The following is an 11,453-nucleotide window of genomic DNA, read 5'->3' as shown; positions in this document are numbered from 1 at the left end:
TGGCATCACTGACTCGATGGACATGAGTCTGAGTGAATTCCGGGAGTTGGTGATGGACAGGGAGGCCTGGCGTGCTGCGATTCATGGGGTCGCAAAGATTTGGACACGACTGAGCAACTGAACTGAACGGAACTGATAGTTGATTTACAATGTGTTAGTTTCAGGTGTACAGCAAAGTCAATCATTTATACATATGTGCACTTTGTTTCAGATTCTTTTCCAATATAAGCCATGACAGAGTACTGAGCAGAGTTTCCTGTGCTATACAGTAGGTACTTATTAGTTATCTAGTTATCTAAATATAGTAGTATGTATATGTCAGTTCCAATCTTCCAATTTATCCCTCTTCCTCCTTAACCCTGGTAACCATAGTTTATTTTTTTCATTGTAACTATTTCTGTTTTGTAGATAAGTCCGTTTATATGACCCCTCTTAGATTCCACGTAAAAGCAATATCATATATTTGTCTTTGTTTGACTTCGTTAGTCTGACAACCTCTAGATCTCTCCATGTTACATGTTTGTTTGTTCTATATTCCACATATGAATGAAATCATATGGTAGCACTAGACTAAACCATACAGTCATCTCAATAGATGCAGAAAAAGCCTTAGACAAAATTCATCGTTTATTGACAATGAAAACTCTCCAAAAGGTATGAGTAGTGGGAAACTTCATAAACATGATAAAAAAACAGCTATGAAGCATAGCTGGCTTCACACTTTATGATGAAAGACTGAATGCTTTTTCCCCAAGATTAGAAATAGGCAAGGATATCTCCTCTTACCACTTCTATCCATCATGATAGACATTAATACAGCAAAGCAAGAAAAAAAGAAAAAAGAACACATTGGTTGGAAAAGAATAAATAAAATTCCCACAATTCAGAGAATATATGACTTTCTGCTTATAAAATCACAAAGAAAATAACAAAACTATAGAACTAATGAGTTTAGTAAGTTATCAAGAAGATAGGTCAATATTCAAAAATCCATCATAATTCTATATAATGTCAATAAATGATTGGAAATTGTATTTTATTTATTTATTGTTTGTTTTTTCCTGTATTTTATTTTTAATTTACTAATTTTAATTGGAGGCTGATTACTTTACAATATTGTCGTGGTTTTGGCCATACATTGACACGAATCAGCCATGGGTGTGCATGTGTTCCCCTTCCTGAAGCCCCCTCCCACCTCCCTCCCCATCCCATCCCTCAGGGTTATCCCAGTGCACCGGCCCCGAGCACCCTGTCTCATGCCTCGAACCTGGACTGGCGATCTGTTTCATATATGATATACAAATTGTAATTTTAAAGCAGTACCATTTGCAACAGTACCAATGACATAAAGTCCTTAGGTATAAGCCTTGCAAGATATGTGTAAGATGTGTTGAAAACTATAAAATTTTGAGGCTTCCCTGGTGGCTCAGTGGTAAAGAACCTGCCTGCCTATGCAGGAGACGCAGGTTCGATCCCTCAGTCAGGAAGATCCCCTGGAATAGGAAATGGCAACCCACTCCAGAATTCTTGCCTGGAGAATCCCATGGACAGAGGAAACTGGTGGGCTACAGTCCCTAGGGTTGCAAAAGAGTTAGACATGACTTAGTGATTAAACAACAAAAATATAAATCAGATATGATAAATGGAGAAATTCAGTACATTCATGGATTGGAAGACTAAATAATTTTAAGATATCTGTGTTCCCAAATCGAAGAAAGAATTTTTGTAAAATTTGGGAAGCACATTGGAATATTTATATGGAAAACCAAATAAATTAGAATAACCAAGATAATTTCAAAGAGCAGCAAAGTCGAAGCACTCACAGTCCTCCTTTCCAGATCCACCCTTAAACTACAATAGTCGAGTAGTGCAATATTGGACAAAGGATAGCTGCATTCGAGTAAACGTTACTGGAGCTCGACAGAGATTTGAGAAATACAGCAATATTGATACAGTTAGTGGCCATTTGACAATTTTTGCAAAGGCAATTTTAAATAGAAAGTATAGTATGTATTTTCCACTGATATATTTGGAATATTTGTTAAAAACTCTAAAAGGTATGTTACGAACCAGGGGAAAGTGTTTACAAATCACATATGAGTCCTTATCAGTAAAGGACTTGCATTTTGGAATACACAAAGTATTCTCACATTGCTATCATAATAAAACAAGCACAGTAAAATGAGCAAAAGATTTTAACAGACACTTCACAAAAAAGGATAATAGGGATGGCAAATAAGCACACAAAAAGATGTTCAACATAATCAGTCATCAGAGAAATGCAAACTAAAAAAAAGAGAGAGAGATACACTAGAAACCTACTGGAGTAACTAATTTAAAAACCTTGTAAATATCAAATACTGCCAAAGATATGGAGCAATCAGAACTCTCATACATTGCTGGCAGGAAAGCAGAATAGTATACCGTCTTGGAAGACAGGTTGACTATATCATATAACCCAGAAATCTCATTCCGAAGAATCCATCCAAGTGAAATATAAGCATATGCTCACATAAAAGGCTGTATGTGAATGTTTATCGACACTTTATTTGTAATAGCTAAAAACTGGAAACAACCCAATTTTTTTTCAGCTGTGGAATGGATAAACACTCTGTGCTGAGTACACAGATTACCTCTCAGCAATCAACAGGAACCGACTGCAGAAGAACTACACAAATCCATAAATTGCAAATTCATTATGCTAAGAGAAAGAAGCCACCCTCAAAAGCCAACCTATGGTTTGATTCATTTTTTAATGACATTCTTACAAAGTCAGAACTGTCAGGGCTGCAAACAGGTTCGTGGTTGCTAGGCGGTAGAAGGGTCAAGCATCAAGAAGCATGGGAGATTAGGTGAGTTGATAGAACTGTTCTGTGTCATGATGGGGTGGTGGCTGGCATGGGAGATTAGGTGAGTTGATAGAACTGTTCTGTATCATGATGGGGTGGTGGCTGGCATGGGAGATTAGGTGAGTTGACAGAACTGTTCTGTATCATGATGGGGTGGTGGCTGGCATGGGAGATTAGGTGAGTTGATAGAACTGTTCTGTGTCATGATGGGGTGGTGGCTGTATGGCCACACTCTTTTGCATAAGCTGTTAGAGCTATACATTAAAAAGTGTGGCTATAACTTTATGTAAATTATGCATCCTCAGCCAGACAATGATTTTTCTAAGGCCAAGTAGTGCAAATGAATCGGTGCACTTACTCAACAGGCGCTCACACTCCCCACAGACCGTTTAATTGCTTTTCTGCTAAACAAGCGAGATGAAGAGCTGTGGATGTTCTCATAAGGGGCCTATTCCCCTGACTGTTCTGTGTCCCTATGACTTCTCTAGGTTCCCGTTCAGTAGCCTTTGGAATCTCCAAAGTTACTACTTTAAACATCACAATAGAGGGCCAGTCTGTGCACACAGCCCCGTTGTTCCTCTTCTTATTCACCTGAATGGTAATAGTTTCTAGCACACATGTCAGTTTTCCTCCAAACAGAATTTGCTTAGAACCTGCAGCCACAGTCAAAGAAAACACTCCAAAATCAGGATTATACTTATTGAGGCTAAAATGATAACCCCTTTGCCCGAGTGTTTTGTACATCATTTTTCATTTGCTACTCACAGACAGATTTCTGTGAGATGTGTGGGACAGGTAAGTTTATTATTTTGTTTCATAAATAAGAAAACAGAGCTTGAAAGAGGTAAATGACTCTTCCAAGGTATCATAAATAATACATTCAAGATATAGGGCTTGAACCCAGGTTTCCTAGTTCCATGTAAATGATTTTTCTTCCACTATTCACTCTTCAGAGACCTTAAAATCTTTTTGCCAGTACCCGAGAGAGCTTTTCTGATAGACTTATACATTCCACCCTGGCTGAGTTTCTGCTGGTTGCCTTTCCCGTTTTGTCAAGGAGCAGGGTAAGCTTCTATGTTTTCCTATATGGTTTTAGTGAGAAGTGAAATCCATGCAAAAACAGTAAGGAGGCTGGGTCTACTATGTGATATTGTCACAGAATATTGGATGTTTTCAGTACTTTCCTCAAACTGTGAGGAGGAACTGGTTATGAAATATCAAAATCTACATCAGTGGGGAGTTTGTGATACTCAGGAAACGCCGCGCAGGCAGTGTTCCTAAGAGGATAAGAGCAGACAGACAGCAACAAAAACAGAACAGAGCACAGACTGTGCTCTGATGTGGTAGCTTCATTCTGTTTACTAACTCTAGGCTTGTTATAGAAGTTAAATAGAACGGGGTGAAATGACACTTCTTTGGACCAGCAGAGGATCTTCATGAATTATGAAGCCTTTATTTCAGCCTCCTTTCCCCCTTAATGTCACTCACATTATTACCAGCACACCGTGTTGTTGTTAGATCCTCAGTCGTGTCCAACTCTTTCGTGACCCCGTGGACAGGGGTCCATGGAACCCCCACAGGGTTCCTCTCTTCACGGGGTTTCTCAGGCAAGAATATTGGAATGCATTGCCATTTCCGTCTCCAGGAGATCTTCCCAACCCAGGGAGTGAATTCGTGTCTCCTGCATTGGAGGCAGATTCTTTACCACTGAGCCACCTGGGAAGCCCCTAGCACATCCCGAAAAGTCAAAAGAGTGGTGGCTAAGGGCATAAGCTTTAAAATCTCTCTCACCTGGGTGTGACTCTTGAATTTATTTCTTATTAGGTGTGGAATTTTTTGAAGTAATGTAGCCTCTCAAATCTTCAGTTTCCATAACACCAAAATGTGGATAATAATAATCCATACCTTATAACACTGTAGGATAAAGTTGTAGAAAAATGTAACTTATAAGTTATTCCTGTCAACTCATAAATTACCTTAATAAATATCATAAGCATTGTGTAAATATTATGCTACCTAATTTAAGTCATGAGGATAAAATGAAATATATACACAGTTGCATATATAAAAAGCTCTTATTAGAGATTATAGAACAAAGAATATGCTAAAAAGTTATTTATATTAGTTTAGGGTGAACAAATACAATTGTCTTTATGCTCTGGGCATGAAAATTGTGAAGGGGAAGATGGTAAAGAAGAGTGGTTACTAATAAAGGGAAGCTGTGACATAAGCTTCAGGTCCAAATGAAAAAAATTTAGAACGTGAAGATCACCTCAAAAGCAGATCTGAAAGCTAATCAAATACAATTTCAACCCTAGATTTTTGTGATGCAGATTATAGGTGATGGCCATGGGAGTAAGTTGAAGCAGAAGAAGACTCTTTCAACCCAAGGTAAAATATGGATCTCAAAGAATAACTTGAGCAAATGGCCACTACAGCCAATGATAGGCAGGGAAGACACAGTGAGGCCTGCTGGAGGGGTCAGAAGATCTGAGTGGATACAGTGTGTGTGCGTGCTCAATAGCTCAGTTGTGTCCAGCTTTTTGAGATTTCATGGACTGTAGCCCACCAGGCTCCTCTGTCTACGGAATTTTCCAGGCAGGAAAGAGGAGCCTGGTGGGCTACAGTCCATTTCCTACTCCAGGGAATCTTCCCGACCCAGGGATTGAACCCAGGTCTCTTGAGCCTCCTGCATTGGCAAGTAGATTCTTAACCAGTGTCACCTGTATAAGGAAAGACTAGTTAAGAAGAGAGGCTATCACACTTCAAAAATAATCCACAACCTGAAGACTTGACTATTGCATCCTACTTTTTCCAAACCAAGGTAGAAACCATGCTTTCATCCTGATATATTATTAGAGCTAGCACTCATCAGGCTTATGCTTATTGCTTCTCAGGCATTATTTTATTAACTTTAACTATGGCCCCATTCACAGTACATCATTGTTTTTAATCATGAGAAATGTGAGGCTCAGAAAACTTAAGTTAGTACAGTGTCTCCCGATAGTAAATGGTAGGGTACTTTCAGAATGCTATTCAGCTCGTCCCAGATCTTGAGTTCTTACACTCAGGGCACTATTTTCCTTCTGTGCTGTTGTTTCTGGTTGGATACATTTGCTGTTGCAGTCACTGTGCTGCATGTGCATATGTCTCTGTTACTCCACTGTAAGTCCCAAATCCAGAGACAGTACATTAGTTCTTTCAGTATTCCTAGTAACTAATATTGAGTGTGGCCCAGTGGACTCGGTGAAAGACGTAAGTTGAATTAGTTCACTTCAATTCAAATTTCAGTTAATATCATGAGAACTAGGAACTAGTCTATCCGAGCATAAAGCTTGGCTCTGCCAGTTACTACTCATGTAAATCAAATTAAGCAATCTTTTGGAGCCTAAGTTATCCCATAAAATCAGTGATGGTAATGACTAATGACTATGAACCTCATAGCATTGTTGAGAGGATGAAATGAATATATGTACATACAGTCAATCTTCAGATTCACAGATTTCCTATTTACAGATTTTCTTATAGTTAAAATTTATTTTAATCCTAAAATAAATATTTGCAGAGCTTTTGTGATCATTTAGGGACATGTGCAGAGTGGTAAAAAATCTGAGTTGCTTGACATTCACATTTCCAGCAGAGGTTGAACAAGGCAATTGTTCTACCTTCTTATTTCCATTTCCATATTGTTCTTTTTTTTGATATTTAATTAAAGGGTAATTGCTTTGCAATGTTGCATTGGTTTCTTCTGTACGACAGCACGAATTAGTCATAGTGTAGTCTGTACGACAGCACGAATTAGTCATAGTGTAGTGAAGTCGCTCAGTTGTATGTGACTCTTTGTGACCCCATGGACTGTAGCCTACCAGGCTCCTCCGTCCATGGGATTTTCCAGGCAAGAGTAGTGGAGTGGGTTGCCATTTCCTTCTCCAAGGGATCTTCCCGACCCAGGGATCGAACCCAGGTCTCCTGCATTGTAGGCAGATGCTTTTACCGTCTGAGCCACCAGGGAAGTCTATCAGCCATAAGTATATACATATGTCCCCTCCTTCTTGAGCCTCCCTCCCTCCCACCGCCAACCTCACCCCACCCCTTTAGGTGGGGTTGAACTCCTTGTGTTATACAGCACCTCCCCTGGCTGTCTCTCTTACACACGGCAATGTCTCTGCTTCAGTGCTCCTCTCTCAGCTCATCTCACCCTCTCCTTTCCCCGGTGTCCACAAGTCTGTTCTCCGTGTCCGTGACTGTGACTCCATTCCTGCCCAGTAACGGTACAGGTCATCTGTACCATTTTTCTAGATTTCATGTATATGTGCTGTTGCTTTTCAGTCACTAAGTTGTGTCTGACTCTGCAACCCCATGGACTGCAACATGCCCGGCCCCCCGGCCCTCACCATTTCCCGGAGTTTGCCCAAGTCCATTGTCATTGAATCGGTGGTGCTATCCAACCATCTGATCCTTTGCTGCCTTCTTTTCCTTTTCCCTTCAATTTTTCCAAGCCTCAGGGTCTTTTCAAATGAACTGGCTCTTCGCATCAGGTGGCCAAAGTACTGGAGCTTCAGCTTCAGCATCAGTTCTTCCAGTGAGTATTCAGAGTTGATTTCCTTTAGGGCTGCTAGTTTGATTTCCTTGCAGTCCAAGAGACTCTCAAGAATATAAATATAAATATATATAAAATAGTCCATTTTATATATGTACTACAATTTCTTTTTTTTGTTTGTTTGCCACTTTATTTTTGTTATTGAAGTTGTGTTAGTTTCTGGTATACAGCAGAGTGATTCAGTTATACATTCTTTTTCATATTATTTTCCATTGTGGTTTATTACAGGACTGAATATAGCTCCCTGTGCTACACAGGAGGACCATGTTGTTTATTCATTCTGTGTATAATAGCTTGCATCTGCTAGTCCCGAGCTCCCAATCCAGCCCTTCCCCACCCCGTCCCCCTAGGCAACTGCACGTCTGTGTCAGTGCGTCTGTCTCTGTTTCATGGATAGATTCGTTTCTGTCATATTTAGATTCCACATGTAGATGATACCATATGATATCTTTCTCTGTTTTACTTCACATCATATGATGGTCTCTAGTTCCATCCATTTAGTTGCAAATGGCATTATTTCATTCTTTTTGTGGCTGAGTACTGTTCTCTTTTGTGTGTGTGTGTGTGTGTGTGTATCTCGTGTGTGTGTGTGTGTGTGCTTGTGTCTCACATCTTTGTCCACTCAGCTGTCAGTAGACATGTAGGCTGTTTCCGTGTCTGGGCTATTGTCAATGGTACTGCTATGAATGTAGTGAAAGTCACTCAGTCGTGTCCGACCCTTTGTGACCCCATGGGCTGCAACCTGCCAGGCTCCTCGGTCCATGGACCTCTCCAGGCCGGAACACTGGAGTGGGTAGCCAGTTTTCTTCCCCTTCTCCAGGGGATCTCCCCAAGCCAGGGACCGAACCCAGGTCTCCTGCATTGCAGACGGACTCTTCACCATCTGAGCTGCCAGGGAAGCCCATGAACACAGGGTGCATGTGTCTTTTTGAACTATACTTTTGCCCTGATATATGCCAGGAGTGGGATTTCTGGATCACATGGCAACTCTATTTTTAGCTTTTTAAGGCACCACCATGCTTTTCTCCATAGTGGCTGCACCAATGTACGTTCCCACCAACAGTGTAAGAAGGTTCTGTTTTTTTGACATCTTCTCTAGCATTTGTTATTTGTAGACTTTTTAATGATAGCCACTCTGACCAGTGTGAGGTGGTACCTCCTGATTTTGATTTTGTTTGCCACTTTGAATAATCCTCAGACAGGCAAGTAGCAACAAAGTATCTCCCAGAGAATTTCCTGGTGGCCCAGGGGTTGGGACTATAATTTCTTTACCCATCCATCTCTTGATGGACACCTGGGTGCTTCCACGCCACGGATACTGTACAAGTGCTTTCATGCAGGCTTTGCAGTGTCAGTTTTCACATTTTTATGCTTCCTGTTGTGTGATTTTTTAATTAAGAAAATTAAATTTTCCTGAGTGTAGTGCTAAAAGAAGACTGTGATGTGCCTTAAGGAGAAAATAAGTATATGACATATAATGCTGTTGGCTGTGAGATCAATGTTAATGAATCCACATATATATTAAATAAGATTTCTTTAAAGAGAAACATACATAAAAAATATTTTGGATTGAACGACTGATGAAAATGTGGCCAGAGTCTTGCAGGAAACTATTTTTGCTGGGAGCAAAGAAGCATTCATGAATTCGCTGCTCACTGTTATTTTATAGAACCTAACTGCTACAGACAATGGGGACCAGCTGTGACATATATATATACGTACATGTATATATGTATATTCCTGAAAGTGAGCACTGTAGAAGGGTAAGCTGTTTCTATTCTCAGTAGATATGATTTGGAAGATGGAGTCATTCCAGATATATGATGACCTTCAGTTCAGTTCAGTTCAGTCACTCAGTTGTGTCTGACTCTTTGTGACCCCGTGGACTGCAGCATGCCAGGCCTCCCTGTCCATCACCAACTCCCGGAGTTTACTCAAACTCATGTCCATTGAGTCAGTGATGCCATCCAGCCATCTCATCCTCTGTCGTCCCCTTCTCCTCCCGCCTTCAATCTTTCCCAGCCTCAGGGTCTTTTTAAAGGAGTCAGTTCTTTGCATCTGGTAGCCAAAGTATGAATAGTATGATGACCTTAGACAAGGTCGTCATAACCCTTTCTTTACCTCAGTTTCTCATATACAAAATTAGTAAATGGGGGTGACTGATCCATGAAACCCTTCAATTTTTACTTTTTTTTTCGCTAGTTTTCTTATGTGTATGCTTTAGAGCTGTGGAACAAATTATGCTGTAATTGAAATAGTTCACAGCGCATTTATGCATCCAGTCCCACTGTGCCCTGTCCTTTCCATTCCTCTGCTCCTCTACTTCTCATTGTTGCAGGGCATCCTGTGATTCCTAAAAGACACCATGGACAACAAAACAGAAGTGACTGCGTTCATCCTTCTAGGACTTGCTGATGCCCAGGACTACAGGTCCCACTCTTCATGATGTTTACCCTCACTTACCTTATCACTCTAGCTGGAAATCTGGGGATGATCATGCTGATTCTGCTGGACCCTCACCTTCACACTCCTATGTACTTTTTCCTGAGTAACCTCTCTCTGGTGGACTTTGGTTACTCCTCAACAGTCAAACCCAATATGACAGCAGGATTCCTTACAGGAAATAAGGTCATTTCTTACAATGCATGTGCTGCTCAGCTGTTCTTTTTTATGGTCTTTGGCACTGGGGAAAGTTACCTCTTGGCATCAGTGGCTTATGACCGATATGCAGCAGTGTGCAAACCTCTGCATTGTGCCACTACCATGACAAAAAATAGGTGTGCTTGTCTTGTCATAGGCTCTTACGCATAGACTCCACAGCCCCTTTCAGATTTTGATACAGATGATCTTGACCTCAACAGTCTCAGGATCCAGCCAGTCTCTGTAAACGTTGGAGATAACTTCAGTCTGTCTTTCTACAGATCCAGTGTGGTCCATCGCTTCTTCTGTGATATTCCAGAAGTCATTATTCTTTCTTGCTCTGATAAGCACATCAGTGAGTTGATTCTTATTTATATTAATACCTTCCATGTGGGTTTTACTCTCATGATTATCTTTATTTCCTACCTGCTCATATTTATCACCATTCTGACGATGCACTCAGCTGAGGGACATCAGAAGGCTCTGTCTACCTGTGCTTCTCACCTCACTGCTGTCTCCATTTTTTATGGGACAGTCATATTCATGTACTTACAGCCCTCCTCCAGTCATGCCATGGATACAGATAAAATGGCCTCTGTGTTATATGCTATGGTCATACCTATGCTAAACCCTGTGGTCTATAACCTGAGGAACAGGGAGGTCAAAAGTGCATTCAAGAAGGTTGTTGAGAAATCAAAATTGTCTCTAGGATTAGCTCTTTAATGATGTAGGATCCAGAAAAGTTAGCGTCATCTCTAAGGTATCCTTTCGTCATCTCTAAGGTATCCTTTGCTCAGTGACTCACATGTTAAGGCCCACACTGCACTTATCTTCCTGAGGAGATATGCCCCCATCGTATGATGTTAGATTCCTAGTGGAAACCTATTATTATCATGTTGATGCAAATGGACATGCAAAAACAGGAACATACACAAGCCTAGGGTTAGAACTGTGTTCCTTTGTCCCATGTATGCACATACAGACTGGAGCAGGAAATTTGTTAAATAAATAAATCACATATGGCTAGTTTTTGAAAAAGAGAAGACTTTTAAATGATCAATTGGGGTACCATATGATCCAATAATTCCACTCCTGAGAATATATCAGGACAAAACTATAATTCAAAAACATACATGCATCCTTATGTTCATGTCAGCACTATTTGCAATAGCTAAGATATGGAAATAACCTCAATTTCCACTGACAGATGAGTGGATAAAGAATATGTGGTACATTTATACAATGGAACACTACTCAGCTATAAAAACAAGAATGGTATTTGTACCAACAGGGAGGGACCTGGAGATTATCATATCAGATAAAGTAAGTCAGAATGACAAACACCTGTGATATCACTTACATGT

The 11,453-nt window shown here is 40.4% G+C and overlaps 1 protein-coding gene and 1 pseudogene across 1 annotated transcript in view; both read left to right on the top strand.

Moving 5' to 3' along the window:
- LOC104983186 (olfactory receptor 5B12-like) overlaps positions 1-3,444 on the top strand; it is a 10,717-nt gene extending 7,273 nt beyond the window's left edge. The window contains exon 2 of the mRNA XM_010832645.1: positions 3,338-3,444. Within this exon, the coding sequence (XP_010830947.1) occupies positions 3,338-3,444 (107 nt within the window). The remainder of the gene's footprint in view (positions 1-3,337) is intronic.
- On the top strand, positions 2,745-10,812 carry LOC104983183 (annotated as a pseudogene).
- Positions 10,813-11,453: the final 641 nt, after the last annotated feature.

The sequence above is a fragment of the Bison bison genome, unplaced genomic scaffold (assembly GCF_000754665.1).
Source record: "Bison bison bison isolate TAMUID 2011002044 unplaced genomic scaffold, Bison_UMD1.0 scf7180017861871, whole genome shotgun sequence".
Taxonomy (NCBI): domain Eukaryota; kingdom Metazoa; phylum Chordata; class Mammalia; order Artiodactyla; family Bovidae; genus Bison; species Bison bison.
The sequence above is the reverse complement of the archived record's forward strand: the minus strand, read 5'-3'. Positions and strand labels throughout refer to the sequence as shown.